The 24,833-nt window shown below is 33.1% G+C and overlaps 1 protein-coding gene across 1 annotated transcript; it reads left to right on the forward strand.

Moving 5' to 3' along the window:
* Window positions 1-1,574: 1,574 nt before the first annotated feature.
* On the forward strand, window positions 1,575-5,121 carry LOC118030181 (organelle RRM domain-containing protein 2, mitochondrial). Its single transcript, XM_035034169.2, has 4 exons — window positions 1,575-1,829; window positions 3,825-3,893; window positions 3,974-4,080; window positions 4,723-5,121. The coding sequence occupies exons 1-4, from the start codon at window positions 1,655-1,657 to the stop codon at window positions 4,843-4,845; spliced, it is 474 nt and encodes a 157-aa protein (XP_034890060.1). The 5' UTR covers window positions 1,575-1,654; the 3' UTR covers window positions 4,846-5,121.
* The last annotated feature ends 19,712 nt before the right edge of the window (window positions 5,122-24,833 follow it).

Genomic DNA, 24,833 nt, shown 5'->3' on the forward strand with positions numbered 1-24,833 from the left:
ATATTATAATAATTTTTTAAGATAAAGAACAGATTTTTTGTTAAAGTATAACAATTTAGCTCAAAAACGTTATAATGATAGATTTGTTTTATACTCTTATATCTATTTTTTAAATAAAAACACGTTTTTATTTCTATTTTCTTCATTTTTTTTCTTATCTTACAACCGACTCCTATCTAAAAATTCTTTGCTTATCCACGGGGAAATTCATAGGGGTAGGTAATCCTAAAACAAGAACGAACAGGAGCAAAACGGTCAATGATAAAAGAGATACATAAAAAGAAAATGAAATTAATTATTGGGTACAGATAACTACGATGATCTGTGTGTCTAATCTTTCGTGGATTTTGTCGAAGAACAAGGGCGTGGATGGCTGGCTGCCTGCTCCAACATGAGCCCTATCTAAAGTAGGAATCTGGGGGGTGTCTTAATTATTAATGTTAAAGAAAACATGACAAAAATGTTTTATGAAAGTTAAGAGAAATTGTCCAACTGGGAAAAAAATATTGCACAAGTCTCGGCTTCTCATGAGTTCAACAGCCACGAAGCAAACAGACAAGTTTCTTGAGAGTTGAACCAAAGAGTTTTGACACCTCTTTTTTATTTTGTTTGTTTGTTCTTTTTAATTGTCAATATTTTATCTAATTTATATATATTTTAACTAATTTTATAAAATTCTAAAATTATCAATAAAATAATTTTTCAATAGCCCTTAATTATTGCACTCGAACTAAAAATTTAGAGAACAAATTCAAAACAAGCACCATCTTAATTATTTAGTCACCTATTTTGTACTGTAGCAAACATAAAATTCCCTCCATCTATCTCATCGTGGGAATCATAAAAATGCAAGAAGTTATATGGGATGATTCTTTTAGACGGTGAATTTATAAGAGCAATTCTAAGCAAGGGTTCCATGTTCTTTATAAAGGTGGGTTCCAGTAGTGTTTTTAAAATAGAAGAGCATGGCATAGAAAAAATAGAAACCAATTGAAATGAAGATAAAGGTTCTAGATAAGTTGTTTAAAACCTAACAAGAAAATTTATTCTATGTATTAGTTAGCGTACAAATATTATTTGACAAAAAATTGAATTTTTATTTACTTGCTGATGTCAAAAATAAATTTTTAAAAAATAAAAAATATATTATTTTGATGTATTTTTAAGCAAAAAAATACTTTAAAAAACAACCAATACTACAATATCAAATATTACCTTAGAACTCGTTTTATATTATGGTAGCGATTGTTTTTTAAAGTATGTTTTACTTAAAAATCTATCAAAATAATTTTATTGTTAAATTTTTTTTTTGATATCAATACATTAAAATAATATAAAAACATAAAAAATTTAATTTTAAATATTTTTAAAATTAAAAAACAAACTGCTCGTAGTCTCAAGATAGGCAATTGTAGCCAGAAAAAAAAGGCTCTGTCTATTAGGCCCAAAAGACTAACTTAGAAAGCTCAGATTCTCAGAAAAATGAAGCCTAAATCCACCTTTCCAAACTTTGAGAGAATAAGGAAATTACAATTTACCCCAGACATAAACCCTCTTTTTCTTCTAAACCCTAACTCCGAAGCACTTATTATTTCGGTCAGACAAGGGTTCTACTTTTAGCTAAAACCCTTAATAAAGCGAACAAACCACCACCATGGCCATGAGAGCAACGATGTCTTTGGCTGCGGCAGCCACAGCTCCCCGTGGCGGTTTGCTGCGGCTGTTTTCAACAACTTCTACTTTATCCTCCTCCTTCCCTTTTCCTCAGACCACGCAGCAAACTCCTGCACGAGAACAGGCTGAACCCAACACCAATCTCTTCGTATCTGGCAAGTGTCTCTTTCTTTATATCTCCTACAGTTACTCTCATTTACTTGCTATTTACCTCAATTCCGATATGGGTTCTGTTAGTATTTTTGCTTGCGATTATTACGGGGTTGATTTTGTTTTTTTTTACTGTGGAAAGCCTAAAACTTTATGAGATCTGATTTTTTTTCCTAAATTAAGATTCTTTGGTTAAATTTTTGTGTTCTTTATTTGGTTATGATTTCTGTGATTTTGACTGTGGTGTTTATTTGGTTATGAGTAGATTGATAGGATGTTTTATTTACTATCCTATTAGTTGAGGGAAGGTTTTTTGTTTTTTTTCCCTTTGCTTATTATTGCGTCCAATTTTGTGGTGATTCGACGCTTTGTTGAAGACAATAGCAAGTAAATGCATGGAAGTGGTTAAAATCAAGTGTGTGCTTTTTAGGTGATTATACGTTAGCTCTTTGCAAAAGAAAAAAAAAAGTTACTGGAACTTGCTATTTAGGCGTTGAAAAACCTACGGAATTTAGATTTGAATATGGGTATGATCATACATTTGGGAAACTAGTAAATGATATGATATGATAATACAGGTGTGTAGTTTACAATTTTAAGCTAGATTGGTGATGGGTTTTATTTGATAGATTTAAAAATCTATTGTTGTTTAGTACATGTTTAAAAAATAAAAATGATTTATTTCAAGAGTTGGCACATGCTTTAGTATTTATTGGAAAGTAGTTGTGAATTGTGAGATACTTACATCTGTCTTTCTTCGGAGTCATGGTAGCTTGTGATCCTATTATTGTGTGGGTTATAAATTTTTAGTTGGAAGGGATACTGGAATTGTTCATGATGATAATTTGCGATGAGCTTGGGAATTAAAAATTCTGGGGAAGCTAGAGATGTTTTATGGCTAGTGCGAAGGGACAGACTCCAGAAAGCTTAGATGGAAAGAGTTCTTCATGGGAGTGGTCTTTGTGCTAGAGGTGGACGGAAGAAAGTAAATTTCATGTATTTTGGGACTTTTGCAAGGGGGTGGACGTTTGGAAGGGCATTCTGAACAGTCTGCAGAATTTCTTCTACGGTAACCTTCAAATGGTTGGATAAAAAGAGGGTTCTGAGCCTAAGAATGAGAATTGGAACATGTTCCTGTGTATTTGCGGGCATATTTTGTTGGCACACCATAATGCTTATTTATGGGATACAAATGCAATCTATTTGTAATACTCAAAATTTCCTGGCAGGAAGATTAGTTGAAGAGATTAAAAGGGCTTTTGCCGAGGAAGATGTTTGTGGGGTGGATGAGGAGAGGTTTATTTTACCAAAATTTCTTCTAGAGTACTGCTGTAAAATAATACAAAAGGGAGTGTGGCAGGTCAAGGTTACAATGTTGGAGCTGGTGGCCTTATAGAACATCATGGTGCATGGATCAAAAGGTTTTCATGCAAGCGGGGTTTTGTTAGCATCATGTATGCAGAATTATTCTCAATAGGCTGGGAATTTGATTGGTCATGAACCTGGGGGCTAGCATATTTCAAGTTTACAATGATTCCATTTGAAGCTATGAGGTGTATAGTGGAAGTGGGACTCTTCATCCTTATTATGGTTTGTTCATGATATCAGGCACATGGCTCCTCACTCTATTACTTGGTTTATTGTCCATTCTTTGAGAGAGGGAAATTGCTACGCATGGTGTGTCTTAGTGATGCAGGAGCTTTTGGAAGAATTAAATAGTTTCCAGATTTCTCTTCCCACCTTACTCACTTAGATTGAGCAGTTACTTATTTGGGATAACCCTCCTCCTGGGATGTATGAGCTGCTGGATAATGACAGTGCAGGCATTGATTAAAATCGTTTAGTAGTCTTTTTTTTCCTTTCATCTTGTAAACCAAATAAAGCTGTCTTTCTATGCCTTTCATAAAATCATTTATGAAAACTTAGTGTAGGTAATTTTATCAGTAAGTTAACTTCCTAGTGTCAAGTTTTATTTGACGCTTCTATTATATTGGTTTCAGGGCTAAGTAAAAGAACAACAACAGAGGGACTCCAAGAGGCCTTTTCTAAATTTGGTGAAGTGGTCCAAGGTTAGTCTCTTCCTTTAGTAAATGTTTTGTGAAAATTTCTATTTTGGATTACTAATCATTTTCTTTCTTTCTTTGTACAGCTAAAGTTGTAACTGACAGGACCTCGGGTTATTCTAAGGGTTTTGGTTTTGTCAGATATGGTACCTTAGAAGATGCTGCAGAAGGAATAAAAGGCATGGATGGACAGGTGTGTTTTTACCCGTCTCCCTCTTTTTTTCCTGGTGTGAAGATTGTGGATGAATTCGTGTGATGACTTCCAATGGCTTAGGTGACACGGCATTTAGTGTGGATAGAAGCTAAGGTTCTCAGGCCCTATGCATGTCCCGTGCATGCTTTTGTCCCTTGATGTTCACCTGGCAACCAAGGGTACCAACTGCCTTATGGCAATGGCAACATACCTCATTACCTCACCAACCTTATCTATAAGAATTAGGCGCAGGAATTTTCCCTGGGGTGTAAATATTTTTTAAAAAATATGGGTCTTGAAAAGAAAAAAAATGGTCTGAAGCCAGCTTTCAAATAAAGTGTTTTATTTCAATTTTATATAAGGTTTGTTGGCGGTGAATGTTTGAGTTTGCTTGTTAGATGAATATGTTGGCCAATGCTACAGAATAAATGCAGATTATTGATGTTTGCCCTGGCAATTTTACCTGAGAGAATGCAAATAAGTTGTTTTACTCTTTTTTTTTTTTTCCTTTTTCTTTTTTCAGTTTGTCCCTTGACGATGATTTATCTATTTTGATAACAATGTTGATGACGGATATTATTATTGAAACTTAATTTCTCGTTGTTGTCTAATTTTAACCTCTCTGATTTCTGTGTATTGTAGTTTCTGGATGGATGGGTTATATTTGCAGAGTATGCAAGACCCAAACAACCACCTTCTCAACCCCAGAACAACATGGGTCCAGGATATGGAAACTACACAAATCCTAATAACCGCTGGCAGTGACCCTTGTGTTAAAGGGAACAAGTTTATAGTTATTAAACCAGCATGGTCACAAGTACGAATTATGAATTCTTAACATTATTGTAGTTTCTCTTTCACAGCTTGGAAGTATAAACATTTTGGATATCAACTTACAGTGATCAGAACCATGTGGATATCAACTGTTCCTTCATGTTGGGACTTTCTTGTACAACATTATATTTGTTATCCATGAACATCTTCGTCCAAATCATGTACTCCATGAACCGAAGTTAAATCAGTCTGAAAATTTTTGTTCGAGGGCCCTCTGAATCTGTTCATAATTCATGTTTTAGTAACAGAAATTACAGTCAGACGTCCATAATCTGTGTTGTTTCCGCAGTGTATGCTGGTATTTCAGTTGGCCATCGTGTATTGCTGAAAATCAGGTATTCTTTAGTGTCCTTCAGAGCATGGGTACACAACCAGGATGGAACTGTTTGTTGTGCGATCCATCTTTGTTTAGGTTGTCTGTTAAATAGTCCACCGGCTTGTAATCTTTTGAGAAATTAGCATGTTCATCCTTTACACATTCATGTCGGAGAATGTACCATTAAATTATACCTGCAAACCTGCATTTGCATGAGCTGTTGCATGCATTGCGAGCCCGAATTATTTATTTTTCTTTGCGTCGTCTTTTGAGAAATGAATGCTTTACTGAAAAAAGCTATTGAATATATAACCATTAGACTAGGCTATGTTAACAAGGATGAAACTCGGTGACAACCCAAGGTAAGCAGCCGAGTTATCTCGGAGCTAAAGCCCAAGCGATGAAATGAGGATAACGTTTAGGGTTATGAGTAGTGGACGATAAGTTTTGGGATGTTCTTCATCCATGAAATATGTTTGTTTTATGAAAAATATTTTATTATTTTTTTTTATGAAAAAAACTAGTTAACATATTTTATGATATATCTTTAAACTTAGTTTATTTTTAAATAATATTTTCAGTTTATAAAATTTTGCATATAGTAATTCATATATAATATTATCTAACTATTTTAATCATTATGTGCCACCATTATCATTTCTATTTTTAAAAAAAACAGTAAAATTATTAATTTACTTATTTTGTCAAAAAAATTAGAATTGTTGAACAAAGATTATACTGGGATATATGTGTCATTTCAACTCTTTTAGAATAGAAAAATGATGAATTTACCCACCTTGACATAAAAATTAGAATTGTTTAACAAGCCTATTATTATCATTTCATTTTCTTAAAAAAGCAGTAAAAAAATAATTTTTCCCTTGGAACGACCAAAAACTTTGGCCATATGTCTAGGAACATTTTAGACCTTTTAGCTTGATAAATTAATATTTAATTCCAAAAAGTCATTGGCATGTATAGTTTAAGCGTTAACGTATAGAAGATGTCTACACATTTTGGACGGCACATGCAATGCCTCCTGTGATCAAAATTGACCTTTCGTCAAGTCATTGGAAGCACCAACATGTTATTTTCCTGTTGGTACGACGTGTGTCGATGTCTATCAGTAATGACCCTTTTTTTTTTTCTTTCTTTTTCTCTCTCCTTCTTAAAAAGTACATGTTAGTCTTATTTGTTTTTAATGTTTCAATTTCAATCCAAATTATTTTGATTTATAATTTTTTTCTTAGTCCTTTTATAAATTTTTATTTATTCTCAATTTAGTACTTCAATTACAATTTGTCATATATTATCTTTTCCAATTCAATCTTTATTCTTAAGATTTCTAATTTCATTTCTTGGCCTTTTGTTAAAATTTTAATAGATTTCAATTTCACTCTTCAATGAAAGTTTATGGTGTATTTTTTTTTTTTTAATTTAGTACTCATTCTTTTGGTTTTTCTTCTATTGTTAAAGTTATTTTTCTTTTAAATTTAACCCTCTAATTGGCAGCTTTTGGTTGCCCTCTCATTTACTTTTAATAATTATTTTCACACTCATTATTTTAATTATATTGTTTTTTAGTTTTAGACTATTTTGTGTAATTGATTTGTTTTTCCTGTTTCACCCTTCAATTTCTAGGGATTAAGCTTTGTGGGTTTTATTATTATTATTATTTATAGTGCTTCTAGTCCATGACTCATATTTTTTTATAAAATTTTTATTAAAAAAAAAGATTTTACATGTAATACATTTATATTCATAAAATATTTTACATAAAACAAAAAACATCTAAAAAATTACAAAAATTGTTGCCCATAATAGAGGTTAATGCATGGAAAAGTACGATCACAAGGATAGATTTTTATATCTAGCTAATGACACCAAATTGATTAGATACTACCCATTTGAATCCCTTTTTGTTATGAATTGGATATTTTTTTTCCAGTAAAAAAAAAGTGAATATACAGGATATTCTAATACATTGTTTTTTATAATAAATGCAAAAAAATAAATTAAAGAATGAGATTGGAAATAAAAACATTCAATAAAACATTCAATATATATATATATATCCAAGTTAATTACGGTTAATATGTCAAAACTCGCGATTTAAAGCATGCACTCCTATTGGATTTAACATATTTTTATTTTTAAGATTATTTTTCATTTAATTATACACAAATCAGGTGCATGAGACTTTTTTTTTTTATATCAAACAAAATATTTTAAAAAATAAAAAATAAAAAATAGCACAAGGCACTAAAATAAAAAATAATCCTAATTTTTTTAAAGTCTCATAAAAAAGAGTGTTTTTCAAGTCAAATAAAAAAGACCTTTAAATAACAAACAAATCATGAAATGATGTATTGTTTTTAAAATTTTAAAGAGTTAAAAACACAATTAATTAAGAAAAAACAAGTGCTGGCCTACCAACATGCTTAACCCATAATGAAATAGGCCTAGCCCATGAGCCAGGACTTTAAATTTGTTTATAGCAAGAGGTGAACAATGCATTGTCCGCTCTCCTTTTAAATGTTAAAGAGCGGACAAAATTGTTCGCACTTTCAATTTTTTTAAAGAAATTGTAGATGATGCTTTGTCTGCTAGTGAATTTTTCAAATGACTAGGGGTTGCTGGAAAATTGGGTCATATGAATGTTTTGCTCAAAAATCAATTTCCAATATATTATTATCTAAAATACCTAGAAAACACCATAAACACCATAATAAACTTATACATGGCCTAAAAATACCGCACAAAAATCCAAAATCAACTCAGAACAAAAAAATCTTCTTGAACTTAGATATATTATTTTGGAAATTTAAATGTGAAAAATTTTATGTTGAACTACCCCCATTAAATAGAACCATAATTTAACACCAAAATCCACCATTTTTTTTTTTTGGCAATTCAATAACTTTCTCTCTTCTCTCTTAAATGAAGAATAGAAGAATAATGAAAATGAAATTTTAGACTAAAATTGATATTTTTTAAATTTTCAAAAATTAAAGGGACTCAATAATTATAATTCAAAAAGTATGACGACTACAATGAACATTTCACCAAAAGTATTAGAAATTGGCATTTTTTGTACTATAATTAATCAGTGTCAATGATAATTTTCTTTTTCTAACACTAAAAATCCAATAACTTTCTTTCTCATTTCTCAAAATAGGGATTGAAAAAAAAAAAAAAAGAAGTTTTGGACTAAAATTGATATTTTTTTGAAATTTCAGAAATTAGAGGGACCCAATAATTATAATTCATAAAGTATGAGGACTGCCATGAATATTTAGCCAAACGTTCACGAAAAGTATTATAAATTGATTTTTTAGATGATAATGAATTGATGTCAATGATGATTCCCTCTTTCTCTAACATTGAAATCTCATATTTTTTTTTTCAAAACAAGGACAGAGAAATAAAGAAAATAAGGTTTTGGGATAAAATTAATAATTTTTAAATTTCAGAAATTAGAGGGACCAATAATTATATTTCAAAAAGTATGAGGACTGCAATAAATATTTTGCCAAATGTTTGAAAAAGTCAATTATCTCCTTTTTTGTTTTTTTTACTTTGATTTTCTATCTTTTAATTTTACCCTTTCCTAATAAATTAACTTAAATTGTCCTTCAATTTGTCCTGTAAGGGTAAAAATAAAAGTTTAGGGACAAAAAAAATATTACTATGAAAATCTACAATGTAATAATTAAGTGTTAGTTTAAGTAGCGGGAGGAAGAATATTTTCTCCACTCGTTTTTAGTGTTTTGCTAATATACTGTAGTCTTGTGCTAGCCTGTCAGACGAGTTTGAATATATTTTATGAATTTATATTAACTTGTTATGCTATTATTATGATAATTTATAAAATGATTATTTAATTCTACTAGTCTCTAGGCCGCCTGCCCATTTTTTACTTACCCTTAACATGCCTAATTAAATATTATTGTATTTTTTTATTTTATAGGTTGTACAATCAACTTAATAGTTTAATAAATATAGTATAAAGCTTGTAAGATATATCCCACAAAATCACATATTATAATGCAACTCAACTTTCTCCCTTTTTTTGTTTTACTATGTATATCTCATTTTAATTTATAAATATGATTCCTAATCTACGTCGAAAAACACAAAACCACTCAAAATAGTTTATAGCCTTTTATATTATTTAACAACATGAATCATAGTTAAATTATTTCTAGTGTAATTGGTTTAAAAATATAATTTCTAGTGTAATTTCTATATATAATTTTATTGCTCATATTTCTTCCAATACCAATTTCTCTTTATACATTTTATTTAATACTTAATTTAGTACAATTTCTTTCTTCTTATAAATCCTTTTCAATTACAAGAATTACTGTTTTTAAGCTATCATTTAAATGAAATCTATGTGCTTTTCATGCTTGAAATTGACATCAAACTCATGCTTAGAAACTTTAATTTTATGCATAAGCTAGATTTTTTAGCGCTATCTACACAACACTCGTGAGATTTATCTAGTTTAAACCTAAAAGAAAGTGATCGTTCCAAATTATCAAAGCAATGATTACTATTATATATTTGATTATCATGTGATATTTCTAGATTAACTTACATGACTGGAGACTCCATCATTTCCACCAAAACGAGCACAATTCATCAGGGACAGTCAATTATAAGTAAAATCGTCACGTTCTTTTTTTCTTCCACCAGTTAGCTTGTGTCCAAGAATAAGATATCAACAAATAATTTATATTATTTTCTAATATATTTTTTTAAGTAAAAGTTTTTTGAACTTGAAATTTATAAAAACTCATATTATCTTGTGCTTAATTTTTATTAAATAAATAAAAATAGTAAGATTTAAACTCATGTCTACTTGGTCAACCAAACTCTGATATCATATTAAAAAATTATCTCAATCCAATAATTTAAAACTGTTAAGTAAAAATTCTAAAAAATAATTTATATTATTCTCTAACAGCTTTCGTAGCTAGCAATTGCTTTCTACTAAAATCTTGCAGGCCCACCTCCTATTTGTCACCATATCAACATTCATTCACCATGTCACCATTATCAACCCTGCCAAGTTTATACGACTCTTTCCCTTGCAATTTCGTGCACGACATTGAACACTTACAAATCACAAATCTTTGTCTGGTATTACAAGATGAATGTAAACACTTAGCAACACCACAACAGTTCGAATGGACGATGAGATGTCTAATTCTTTCATTAGTTGCAGGCTACAGGTGCCCTAGAATGAATGCAACGCAACGTTTTTTCACAAATAGGACATTAATGGACATGCGGAATCTGCCTTCTCCTCGAAGCAACACAGCAGATTTAGGTTACCATCGAAAGTAACTTGACAGAGGATTTCTCAATATATCTATATCATCCCTTTAAAACAGACAAAATATAGTTGTAGTTGGACGAGATTGCTTGGAGGAAAACTATATAATATGATGACAAAAGTAAATGCGTCTTCGTTTCTTGACATATCGCTGTAGCATTAATTTTCACAAACACAGGGCAACGTGGTCTTGTCATTTTTCTGTGTGTAGGGTTTCTAGTTTCTTGATTGGTTGTTTTCTTCTGGAGATGGGGTGTCTAGCTAAAGAGAAATTTCCAGAGTGAAAGAGAAACTGAAAAGAAGTGCAAGCTTGGAGAAGATCCTATATTGATCACAAAAGTGTTTGTCATATTATTTGCGGCACAATCTAAGGTTTTGCCTTTTGTCCTTCTCCATCGATACATCCTTTTCTGTGATGGCACCTGTTTTTATATACAATAATGCCCTGAAATACTGTTGTTAATTCCTATTCTTTTAGCGAGCAACTTCTTGCTTAAACGGGAAAAATTAATAGCTTGATGTGAACCTAGGTTATATGGTCCAACACTATTACAAATTTGACTAAAATCAACTGAATTATCGATGAAAATTTTCTATTAATAATTTATAGTAATATTTACCAATTGATTTAAATCTATCACACTACCAGAAATTCGCTAAATACCAACGGACATACCGACGGAATTTTTTCTGTTGGTAATTTTCGGCCGAAATCACCGACGGAAAATATTCGTCGGTATTGCCGTCGGTAATTACCGACCGAATTACCGACCGAAAATTCAGAATTAATGAAAAAAGGGCGGGCGGTGGCGCGGGGGTTTTGGCGGGTGATTTTTCCGACGGAATCACCTATGGAATTAAAAACTGGGGCCCGTACGCGTGATGGGACCTGTTCACCGTCAAACAATACCGACGGAATCACCGACGGATTTGAAATGCCAGATCCGTACCGGTGACGTGACCGGTGCACCGTTAAAAATACCGACGAAATCACCGAGGGATTTGAATAGCAGGTCCGTGCGGTGACGTGTCGATTGCCCGTCATAATTACCGACGGTTGTTGCCGACGGATTAACCGACGGAATAAAAACCGTCGGTAATTCCGTCGGCAAAAGTGAATATATGGCCACTCTGCCGAAACTCTCCTCTCCCATTTCTCCTTCTTCTTCCTAATCCTAACCCTCCCCATTTGCAAAATAACCAGCCCCCCCTCGCCCCAAAACAAAAATCTTTCTCATCTCAGCACAACAAGTTGTATTTGTTTTATGGTCACAGCATCCGTGTTCTGATTTACCGACGGATTTTATCATTTTTTGTAAGTAATTCTATCTTTTAAAATTTTAACATTTAAATGTTAATTTTATTGTTTTTTTAGTATATGTATTATTTTTTTTTAGTAGATGTACATGTTTTATTGTTATTTCTCAAACAAACTTGTAGTATATGAATGTATAATTTTATACTTGTTATGGTTTGTTTTAGATTTTGTAAGATTGTATTTGTTTGAAAATTGTTAAAACTTAATTTGTAGAATTACCGAATTACATGTTGTGTTTTGAAATAATTAAGAGCTTGCTTAATTAATGGGTCCTTTTTATAGAGGTTCGATAGAATTCACCCCAAGGATTGCGGAGGATGGATTATTGTAACGGGGTTCAGGGTTTTATTAATTTCGCAACATCTATTCCCAGAATTTTACTGGAGGCGGTATTAGGTGTCCATGCAGAAAGTGTCAAAATAAAAAGTATCTACATCCAGATGTTGTAATGATGCATCTTCTACACAAAGGGTTTGTGGAGGATTACAAGTGTTGGTATGCACATGGAGAGGTATTTGTTAGTAATAGGAGAATGGGAGAAACGGTGGTTGGGTCAACTTCTAGTGCTAGCAACGTGCATGAAGCGGCAAATGACAACACTAATCCTTACAGAAACATGGTTATGGATGCAATGGGAATGAATCAAGATAATGTCAATCAATGTCCAATCGTAGAAGAAGAACCTAATGCAGAGGCAGCTAGGTTTTTTGATTTGTTGAAAGATTCTGACGAACCATTATGGGATGGTTGCACAAACCACAGTAAATTATCGGCTGTGGCACAGGTGTTCACCATCAAGTCAGATCACGGGTTGAGTGAGGCCGGGTATGATAAAATTATTGATTGGGCAAGAAGCATTTTATCAGAAGGGAACAGGCTCAAAGAGAACTTCTATGCTGCGAAGTCCATGATGAAACCCCTCGGTTTAGGATACCAGAAAATTGACATGTGCCCTAACTTCTGCATGTTGTACTACCTTGAAAATGCTGTGATGACCGAGTGCATGACATGCGGGCATTCCCGTTACAAACCCAGAACTGGCAGGGGGAAGACTCTAGTGGCATATAAAAAACTTAGATATTTCCCGATCACACCAAGACTGCAGAGGTTATTTATGTCACCAAGGACTGCTGAGCACATGACATGGCACCAAACACACGATGCCGTTGATGGTGTGATGGTGCATCCTTCTGACGGCGAAGCGTGGAAATGCTTTAACAGTGTTCATCCGGACTTTTTTGCTGAATCAAGGAATGTTCGACTTGGGTTGTGTACAGACGGGTTCAACCCATTTGGGTCATTTGTTGCTCCCTATTCTTGTTGGCTGGTCATTCTCACAGTTTATAACTTGCCACCGGGAATGTGTATGAGGACGGAGTTCATGTTTCTATCTACTGTCATACCCGGTCCAAGCAGCCCGGGGCGGAATATAGATGTTTGTCTTCGACCATTGATAGATGAGCTGGCGCAGTTGTGGTCCTCCGGATCTCTGACTTATGATATATCGAGGAAACAAAATTTCCTTATGAGGGCGGCTTTGATGTGGACTATCAGTGATTTTCCAGCTTATGGAATGCTTTCTGGTTGGAGCACGCATGGGAAACTCGCATGTCCATACTGCATGGAAAACAACAAGGCATTCACGCTAGCAAACGGAGGTAAAGCTTCTTTTTTTGACTGTCACCGTCGCTTCTTGCCACTTAATCACAGGTTCAGAAAAAACAGAAAAGATTTCTTTGTTAGTAGAGTTGAAAAAGATGTTGCATCCCCGCGTCTTTCTGGTGAAGAATTGCATCATGTTGTATCAGAGTACGGTGACATTGTGTTTGGCCTTCAATTAGGTAAGCAAAAGTTTCCTGGTTTTGGTTTGACCCATAATTGGGTAAAGCGAAGTATCTTTTGGGAGCTTCCGTATTGGAAGACTAATCTTCTCCGACATAACCTTGACATCATGCACATCGAAAAGAACGTGTTTGAGAATATTTTCAACACCGTCATGGATGTGAAGGGGAAGAAAAAGGACAACATGAAGGCTAGATTGGATATAGCTTTATACTGTAACCGTAAAAATATGGAGTTGGTTTATGACGAGTCACGAGTTGCAAAACCAAGGGCAAGCTTCGTGTTAGAGAAAAACGCACAACTGCTAGTCTATAAATGGCTTAAGAGTCTGCGTTTCCCGGATGGACATGCATCAAACATATCAAGGCTTGTTAACATAGAGGACTGCAGATTGTATGGAATGAAGAGCCATGACTGCCACGTGTTTATGCAAACACTCATCCCATTAGCTTTTCATGATTTGTTGCCAAAGGGAATATGAGATGCACTAACGAAGATCAGTCATTTCTTCAGAGATATATGCTCCAGCAAGATGAATGTTGAGCACATTGAGATGCTTCAAACGAATATCATCGAGACACTATGCAAACTTGAGATGATATTCCCTCCTTCATTTTTTGACTCAATGGACCATCTCCCTATACATCTACCGTTCGAGGCAAAAGCTGGAGGACCGGTCCAGTATAGATGGATGTACCCATTCGAACGGTGAGATATTACAGTTGCAATGGGATTCATATCTTAAAGTATTTTCTATGTTTTTCTTATTTGAAAATACTTGAATTGTACTTCAACGCAGGTACTTGTTTAATCTAAAAAAAAAAGGTTAAAAACAAGGCGCATGTTGAGGCTTCGATATCTGAGGCCTATATTGTTGAAGAGATATCAACATTTATCTCGTACTATTTCGAACCTCATCTGAGAACAAGAATCAATCGCGTTCCACGGCATGACGATGGCGGTGAAGTGCCTTCCAGTGGGAACTTGTCAATATTCTCCAATATTGGACGACCCACACCTAAAAATGCCGTAAGAGGAAGATATTTATCGGAAATAGAATTCAAACAAGCACACAACTATGTTCTATTTAACTGTGATGAGCTGAGACCATTTATTCAGTAAGTCTATATATGTGTAATAGTAATTAAACTTTGTCAGTAATATACTGTTAATTATATATTGTAATATCATACACTCATTATCACTTGCAGGCAACATCGGCAATATTTGCTCTCCAATAACTCGCAGCTGACCGAATCCCAGATCTTTCAATTACAAGATGAACAATTTGCCACATGGTTCAGAACACATGTAAGCACTATCACAAACTCATTCTAACGTATGCATGTCATTACGAGATTCTCGTTCATTTACCGTGTATTGATGTACATTTAATTACATATATTTACAAGGTTTATCAAATGGGAAGGAGTGCGCCCAAGTCATTGTCTTCACTAAGCCTCGGCCCTGAAAGAAAAGTTAGGTGCTACAACGGGTATTTTGTCAATGGATATGTTTTCCATACTGAAGAATACGGGCAAGGAAGAAAGACATACAACTGCGGTGTTTGTGTTAAGGGATCCACAAGTAGCCAGTTAGAAGTTGACTACTATGGTAGATTAGAAGAGGTCGTCGAACTGCAATATCATAGCGAGCAGAATAAAGTGTTTTTATTCAAATGCTATTGGTATGACACGACGGACAGAGGAATCAGAGTTGATCCGCACCATGGTCTGGTCGAAATCAACTCAAAAGCTAGACTCCGCAACATAAATGATGTCTTTGTTTTCGCAAAGCAATGTCAACAAGTTTATTACACATACACCCCTTCATTTAGAAAGGATCGTTCAAGAGTTGATTGGTTGTCCGTTTTAAAAACGAAACCACAGGGTCGTGTCGAGGTTGTTCAGGATGAGAACGAAGACACAAGTGTGCGAGATGAAGTCTTTCAAGTTCGTGAGTTGGTTGAACCATATCGAGTTGCTCCTTCGATTGAATTGGAAGAAAATTCAAATTTTCGAGTTCTCGATTATAGTCTTGTTGATATTGACGGAGAGGAGTTGAATGTTGTTCTCAGCTCTAGCGGACAAGCAAATGTCGATGAAGAAGATGATATCCATATTGAAGATTGCGATGAAGATGATGACAATTCAATTGAATTGTAAAGAAGAAGAAGAAAATTCCGACTAATTATGAAAATGAAGCCCTATGTAAAAACATTTGTCTCATGTAATTTAGATTATTGATGATGTATTTTGTAAAACAAAATATTTATTGTTTAAGCAATGTGGTTATTGTGTTTATGTGATGGACAGTTTATCAGTTAAGTTTCTGCAGGAAGGTAAACATGCAATACAAAGACAACCTTTCCTGCATCATGCAATATTACCGACGGATAGTGATCCGTCGGTATCTCACAGAGAGTTCGAAATTAATTACGCGAAATGCCACCACCACCGACGACATTACCGACGACTTCACCGACACATACACCGACGGATTCTAGTCCGTCGGTATCTCACAGAGAGTTCAAAAATATTTACAACAAAATGCCACAATCACCGACGTCCATACCGACGGATTCTAGTCCGTCGGTATCTCACAGAGAGTTCGAAAATATTTACAACAAAATGCCACAATCACCGACGTCCATACCGACGGATTCTAGTCCGTCGGTATATCACAGAGAGTTCGAAAATATTTACAACAAAATGCCACAATCACCGACGTCCATACCGACGGATAATCATCCGTCGATATCTCACAGAGAGTTCGAAAATATTTACGCGAAATGCCACCAACACCGAATTACCGACGGAGTAGGTCCGTCGGTAATTTGTCGGTTACACATATTACCGACAGAATTACCGACGGACCGCGCGTTTTCCAAAGTGCGTTAATTGCGCCTCTGAACTTGTCAGATTACCGACGGAATCACCGACGGACTGCGAAAAATTTGGAGGGCTTTTAAAAATTCGGAGCGAAATTCGAAAAATACCGACGGAATTTTGACCTTTTGCCGACGGAATTTTGCCCTGTTACCGACGGAGGTTAAGTCCGTCGGTGATTCCGTCGGTAAAATTGACCTATAAGTTCCAGCCCCGCCGCTTCGCCTCATTTTTTCTTCTTCTCTCCGCCGCTTCGCTTCTCCTCCGTTTTTCACCTTAGATTTTTCATTTTTTTCACCTCAATCCTTAAACACTTTCACCTTTAATCTCTAGCAAGATTTGGTGTTGTAAATCTTCATTATATTAAAAGGTATGTGTTTTTTTTTGTAATTTATTTTTATTTTTATTTTATTTTTAGTTGTTTTTATTTTTGTTGTGTTGGTGTTTTTTGTTGCAATGTAGATAAAGTTTTGAATTTGACACATTATTAAGGTATGTATATTTCGTTCCTTTTTTTTGAATTTTTTGAATATTTTTTGAATTTGTTGAATATTTGTGAATTTAATTGTTGAGTAATTGAATTTAATTGTTGAATTTATTGAATATTTTTGTTGTTGTGTTGTTAGAATTGTTATTAGTTAATTTAACTTAGAATTAGTTAAAGTTGAATATTTGAATATTTTTTGAATATTTTTTGAATTTGTTGAATATTTGTGAATTTAATTGTTGAATTTATTGAATATTTTTTGTTGTTGTGTTGTTAGAATTGTTATTAGTTAATTTAACTTAGAATTAGTTAAAGTTGAATATTTGAATATTTTTTGAATTTGTTGAATATTTGTTAATTTAATTGTTGAATAATTGAATTTAATTGTTGAATTTATTGAATTTTTTTTTTTTTGTTGTGTTGTTAGAATTGTTATTAGTTAATTTAACTTAGAATTAGTAAAGTTGAATATTTGAATTTTTTTGAATTTGTTGAATTATAATTGTTAATGTTGAATTTGTAATGATTAATTTGTTGAATTATAATTTGTTGAATTTATTGAATATATTTTTTTGTCATATTTTTTTATTGTTTTTGAATTTATTGAATTGTAAGGATTAATAGTTGAATATGTTGGAATAATTAGTATAGATTGGTTCGATTGGTTGTGGCTATTGTTAATATTTGCAGGTTTGTGGATTTGGGTAGTATCCAGTATAGGGGAGGTACTGCCAATTTTTTTTTAACTTTTGAATTTTATTATACAATTATTAATATAAAAATTGTTTTAGATGCGCAAAATGAAAACCAGAGCTGGTCGTCTAGTCGAATCAAGTTCGTCTAGCAGCGATGATGATGTTTCCTTAGGTGTCTCTCAAGAAGAGGCACCTACACCACCTGCGCCGTCAACCGATGCTGCCTCTTCCAGCGATGTTTCACATCGCAGACGCGGCATGCCTTCGAAGCGGAATCAATTTACCCGCCAGTTCGAGGCACAGTGGAAGGACGATCTTTCAATGTAAGTTTGTTAATGTTTTAGTTTTTTTTTTATATAAAAAATAACAAATTTAAAACATAATTTATGAAGTAATCACAAATTAATTTCATTTCTTTTCAGGTTCACAAACATTGAGGCCGCCCGATTAATATCATCGGCGTTTAAAGCGTCGATGGAGATTCCATTGTTTTCAATGGAGTCAGATATCCAGACATCCTGAATGGATGCCTCAAATCAATGCATGGTTTCGTAGATTTGAGGTTTGTGTTAATATATAATTTTCAGCTTATTTCTAATAAATTCAAGTTATAATTGTAAATAATTTATTAACATTTTAAAAGATTATTTTTTTTATATACAACATCGATTCTGCTGGGACGATGAACATGACAGTGTTGTGAGGAGGGTGTGGGAAAATCACGCGGCAATTAGGTAACATCGAAAACAATACGACTTTTTTTTACATAATTATTTATGTTTTGAAATGTAATTTTTTCGTGCGTGAATTAGGTTGCGTGATTTTTGGTATGACGCCCAGAAAAAAGCAAAAAAAACAGCGAGGGATAAGGGGTTACAAGGCTGGAACGATATTGTGGTTTGGAGGGATTTCAAACCAATATACATCCCGGAAGATATATGGCCGCACTATCTTCAGCACGTGACGTCTGAGCGGTTCACTCGACGCTCACAGTCTGGTGCCGGCAACCGGAATCGGCAAATTCATAGCTCGGTTACAACGCACACCGGCGGCTCCGTTCCGTTTGCTGCACATGCGAAACGGATGGTAAGATTAATTTAAATGAAATATATCGTTCAATTAATTTGTTGTTAATACATTTGTTTCATTATATATAGGCTACGTCTCTTGGACGTGAGCCGAGCCCTATGGAGCTGTTTGTGGAGACGCACGTGCGGAGTCATGATCGCCAAAAGGGGACGCAACAGTTCGTTGACAACCGTGCTCAACAGTTTGTGGTGTGTTTGTTCAACCATTTTATTTTATAAGTTATTATCATGTTTATTGAATTGAATATGAATTTTTTTTTTCAGGAGACCTATAATAATCGGTTGAGGGAGAGATACGGGGATGATCCTTCGACCCATCCGGAATTCGATCCGGATTTGTGGATGGAGGCTGGATCGTCAGGTGGACCCGATAAAAATCGGGTTTACGGGCTCTCCAACACTACTGCTGCCAAGTTGCGGTTGACCAGTACTGCTTCAACCGGTGGGAGCTCCCAATCTGTATCGAGCTCCCTATCTAAGGAGTTTGTGGCCTTGCAGCAAAGGTGCGACCACCTATCAGAGGCGTACACACAACTCAAAGAAGAGCAAAGATTGGCGAACGAACAACACAGATTGGCGGACGAACAACGCAGAGCAGAGTCTGAACAACAAAGAGCGGCCTATGAAGAGCTTCGTCAAATGGTCATGAACATGACACAAGGTGGAACATGTGCGCCTAATCCTTTTTGGCCGCCTAACCCCCACCCTCCTCCTCCTCCTCCTCCTCCACCTTTATATTAATTGTTTTTTTTTTTAAACACATTCATTTTGTAATGAATATTATTTAACTTTGAGTTTTTGTTGCTTAATATAAATTTTATTTGCATAATTGGTTTGTATTACTATTAATTTATATTATTTTTTCTAAATAATTAAAAAAAAAATTACACAGGGATTTACCGACGGAAAAATCCGTCGGCATTGGGGACAGTGTCTGCGGTATTCCATCCCATCACCGACGGAAATAATCCTTCGGTATAAAAATACCGACGAATTTACAGACGGATTTATTCGGTCGGTATGAAATATCACCGACAATTTTGCCGACGGATATAGTCCGTCGGTATTTACATAACACCGACGGAAAATATTCCGTCGGTATATTCCAAGCGGGAAACTTTTTTTTTTTTTACGCGCACGGTCCGTCGGTAAATGTTTTTTTGTATTACCGACCGATATAGCGACGGAATGTGGAATCACTGACAAAAGGTATTCCGACGGGCGTATTCCGTCGGTAATATAGTCGGTAAATACTTTACCGACGAACGTTCTATCACACACCGACAGAATATTTCCGTCGGTAAAAATGTGAAATCTTGTAGTGTCACTAAAACTGTATGTATATATCAACATAATTATTTTGTCTGTATATACTAATAGAATTCCAAATGAAATATATAAAATTTTAAAGGAAAATAAAATAATTGTACAATGACATCGAAGTTTTTGCTTATGATTTTTATTATTTTACGGATAAAATTACAAAAAAAATTCAAACTGGAATCTTCATATAATGATGTGCCCTCCTCACCGGAATATATAGCTTTGTTGAATGAAAAAAAAATAATAAAAAAATAATAAAATATATATATATATATATATATATATATTATATATATATATAGGGGAGGGATTTGTCATTTATATATGGAAGGCGAGCTACATTATGTCATGTGGGTTCAAGTTTCACTCAAGAAGTAGTGGACCTTCTAATAATAATAATAATAATATACATACATATACATATACATACATACATACATACATACATATATATATATATATATATATATATATATATATATATACAGTGCTCTTAGCTTTAATTTTTTTCATTCAACAAAGCTATATAACATAGGTTCATTGCTAGCATTATGAAATTTGGTAGATTTGATGGTGATGCGAGTGTTTTTTATTATTATTATTATAAATTTTATTGAAAATGAGGCCCAAGACCCTAAAAAATCCTTAGATTATTGTCCAATGATCTTTATTAGTTGCATTCTTTGATAAACCAAAGTTGACTAATCACTTTGCCGTTGCATTTGCTTCACAAAAAGCATGTTGTAATTTAACTACTCACTCCCTTGTAAGCAACTCCTTTGCTTTCGCTTTGGATGTCAAAGCAAATTTGCATCAATTTTATTATATTAATCATGGAATCCGACTCTAGAATTAGCTTCTAAATACCCAGTATCCAAGCAAGCTCGAGACCCTTCACTGCTCTCTATAATCCTGCTTTGACAGATGAACAGATAACCCTTAATCCAAGAACGGATCCTATCTCTCATCATTAATCCAAGAACCGATCATATCTCTAATCAAGCCTCCTGCTCTCGTATTTCCTGGGTTCCCTTTGCTCCAGCCATAATTGAGTGAATTTATTGCTCCTGATACGAAAATCAAAGTCATTTGGGATCGAGTAATAATGTAGGGAACACATGCAATCTTTTATTGAAAATATTAAAAATATATTAATTTAAAATAAATAAAAAATAAAAAAAAAATTTAAATTTTTTCAATAACTTTTTTATAACAAAAAAAAAAACCATATCAAAATAATTGCTAAAAAGTTTATTTATCTCAAGTAAACGCAACTTCTCTGCATAAAAAATATTCCAAGGAAAGAACAAGAACAGTACTTTCTTACATGTGATTGCTAAAAAATTACTAGAAAAAATGATTTACTTTTTATTTTTAGAATGCTTATATGTGTAATTGAATCTCACGTTATGTTCATTCCACAGTGTCCATGATGAGAAAACGATGATTATAATAAAATAACTTTCTCATCAACATCCTAATATTTAATCAATTATTTATCCAGCAGTCAGCAGTAGTTGAATCACCCTCAAGTCAACAAATGTTAAAATAAAAATCACGACGCAGGCAATGAAAATTATCATAATGCCCTAGCTCAAGAGGTCAATTATTTTTTTTTTTTCATCTTTTTATTTATTTTATGTTTTAAAAATATTTTTTTAAAAAAAATATATTGTTTAGATTTTTTTAAACATGTTGATATCAAAAATGAATTTAAAAAAATAAAAAAATTATTCCGATACATTTCTAAATGAAAATTACTTTGAAAAACAACCTCTGCCATATTAATCTTTCTCCGGGTGACATTTTATTGGACTTGGATTGGATGGAATTCAAGCCTAATGATTAGTACTTAAAGTGTGTTTTTATCAAGATTTTATATCATCATTTTACACTTGAAGTATCATAATTCCTTAACAAAAGCATGTTTTATAATAACAAGTTTAATACTATAAGATACCTTTAATTTATGATAAATATTCATCTTAAATGCAGGCCTATCACATAAATCAAAGGATTGATTGATAAGTTTAATTACTGAAATTTAAAAGACAAAGAGAGGGTCAAACTTAGAAAAAAGATGCTAGTTCAATCCAAACCGGAACACTGTTTCGTCATTGGGTCATATCTGGAGCTTTAGATCTTGGATTTAGGTTTGCTATATATGGATGGATAGCTAAGACATAGGCCTAAAAATTTTACACGGAGTCCAAGATTTAAAAAGGTTGTTTTATAGTCCAAATTGTAGCAACAACGAAGAAGTTTGAATCTGTCCTATAACCCAGATACTATTCAGTGTTCAGCCCATATCTCAAGTTCTAGAAGTCCAAATGACCTCAATTTTTTTTTTTTTTTGAAAGCTGAGACAATTTCCTATAACTTTCATGAGTTAAGTCTGTTCAAATTCTAACGTTATCAATGACGTTTTGTTCAGACAAGAAGATAAGGATTATAAAAGTCAAGATGTGGCCACCCACTAAACAATTAGTCATCAAATCAATAGTTTTAAATTTTGGCCTTTAAAAGGAGGCATTTACCATGCATTTAGGCATCTTGGTTTTCATATCAAGATCATGCTTTTTATTTCTTTCTTTATATTTTTGTAATGTTTAAGTTTTATTTCATGTTATGTTTTCCTTAATCTCTTGTTTATGCTTTTCATTTCCTTTACTATACCTATGTTCTTATGTTGTTTATTTATGTTTCTCTTCTTCATTATGTTTAATTAAGTTTATTATATCAAGGTGAAAAGATTTTACTAACGATGTTAGAATATGTATAATATAAACTTAACATGAACTTCAATGTTTATATCCAAGAAAGTTTGTTATTAACATGTCTTATCTTTTTATATTATTAATTCTTAATATCTTGATTGTTAAATGGTTAATCTAGATTTGTGTTGTATAACACTTGGTACAACAAATGCTTAGCACTTTCATAGTCAACCGTATGGTATAACCTACACATGTGCTACGAAAGAAACTTGATTTGTTGTTAACATAAGTTAACATCATGAATTCCTAACAATATTTAAAAGTATAGTGTTACTAAAATAAGATAATTAATATGATCATGTTAAAAATTTATAATGAACTATTAAGGATAAATCATCTGATTGGAACCTTCTTTGTGTGTGGTTTCCAGTTGATTAATAAAAAGAGTTTATACTATACTTATTTCTAATACTATTAGTGAATCCTCTAATCTTGACAATTGCTTTATCTTTGATTAATCCTCACATTAATCTTACATCTCAAAGTCATCTTTAACTTATTATTATTATTATTATTATTATTATTATTATATAGTTAACCTCCCTGTCGTTTGACCTCGGTCTTGCTGGGTTATTTATTACTTCGACACTCCTGTACTTGGAAGAAGATATCAATCTTTTGGTCGTATCACCTAAATTGAAGAGTTATTAGATAATTAAAAACTAAATTGAAAGAAAATGACTTTGATTCAAGTGGGGTGAAATTCTAAACTTAATTGAAGGGTTTTGCAGGCATCAAAGTTATCAAAATATAAAAAATAGTTGACATTGTTCGGTTGATGCTTGGTTTGTCAAAATTAAATAAAACTTTATTGATTTAAAGAAATTAAAGCTTTGGGGACTAAATATGAAGATTAGATAAAACACGGCCTTTTTTTGTTTGGAATGAAGGACTAAATCGAATGGGCAAGGGGAATATTCAGCTTTTTTTTACATCACTCAACTTTTTCAATTTTTTAATTGTATCATTTTACATTGGTTTTATTCAAGGTTGTCAATTCCGTTTCGGTAGGTGTTTCGTTTTTTCAATTGGAACGAAATGTTTCAGTTTCGGAGTGTTTCGGCGTGCCGTTTCGGGGTTGTACTGTTCATATATATATATATATATATATATATATATATATATTCCACAAACATAATTCAAATTCAAGATAAATTAATTATAAATTATGCAATACAAACATAATGCTAAACAAATATAATTTTAAAATTTAAAATATTTTTAAATAGTAAAGATTAAATAGATCTTTAACTTAAAATAATATAAACCATATATTAATTTTTTTAAAATAATATTTTTTGGCCGAAACGGAATAACCGGAATGAAACCGGAACGTTTCGGCCGGAATTTGGCCGGAATTTCCGGAACGGGCCGAGATTTAAAATGAGATGAAATTTGTTTCGTTTTGTTTCGTTTTTTGAATTGGTATGAAATGTTTCGGCCATTCCGAGCGGAACGGAACGAAATTGACAACCTTGGTTTTATTTGAAATTTTACTATTTTTTTTTGTTCTAGTTACTTATATATAGGGATCTTGCAATGTCGGGAAAAAATAAATTTGATGCTTGGTTTGACAAAATAAAATATTTTTTTCTTAATTTAAAACAATTAAAGCGTTAAGGACTAAATTTAAAATTGAAACAAATGTGCAACCCCATTTTTGCAAGGCCAGGGATTGAAATGGACATGTGGAGGGTAATTGGTTGGCGCGTGCAACCTATATGTTAGCGTGTGAGGTAAGTCGCCACGCTCTCGCGACGCGTATGCTTCCTTCAATGTCAACCCCCTCTTCTTAGGCGGCGTTCACAACATCTCAACAAGGGCTTTTTAGGGTGACAGCA

The sequence above is a fragment of the Populus alba genome, chromosome 1 (genome assembly GCF_005239225.2).
Source record: "Populus alba chromosome 1, ASM523922v2, whole genome shotgun sequence".
Taxonomy (NCBI): domain Eukaryota; kingdom Viridiplantae; phylum Streptophyta; class Magnoliopsida; order Malpighiales; family Salicaceae; genus Populus; species Populus alba.

Bases quoted from the DNA above. Each gene is read 5' to 3' on its own strand.
- LOC118030181 (XM_035034169.2), top strand. From the start codon at position 1,655: ATGGCCATGAGAGCAACGATGTCTTTGGCTGCGGCAGCCACAGCTCCC. The intron at 1,830-3,824 runs GCAAGTGTCTCT...TATTGGTTTCAG, and splicing joins CACCAATCTCTTCGTATCTG to GGCTAAGTAAAAGAACAACA. The intron at 3,894-3,973 runs GTTAGTCTCTTC...TTCTTTGTACAG, and splicing joins ATTTGGTGAAGTGGTCCAAG to CTAAAGTTGTAACTGACAGG.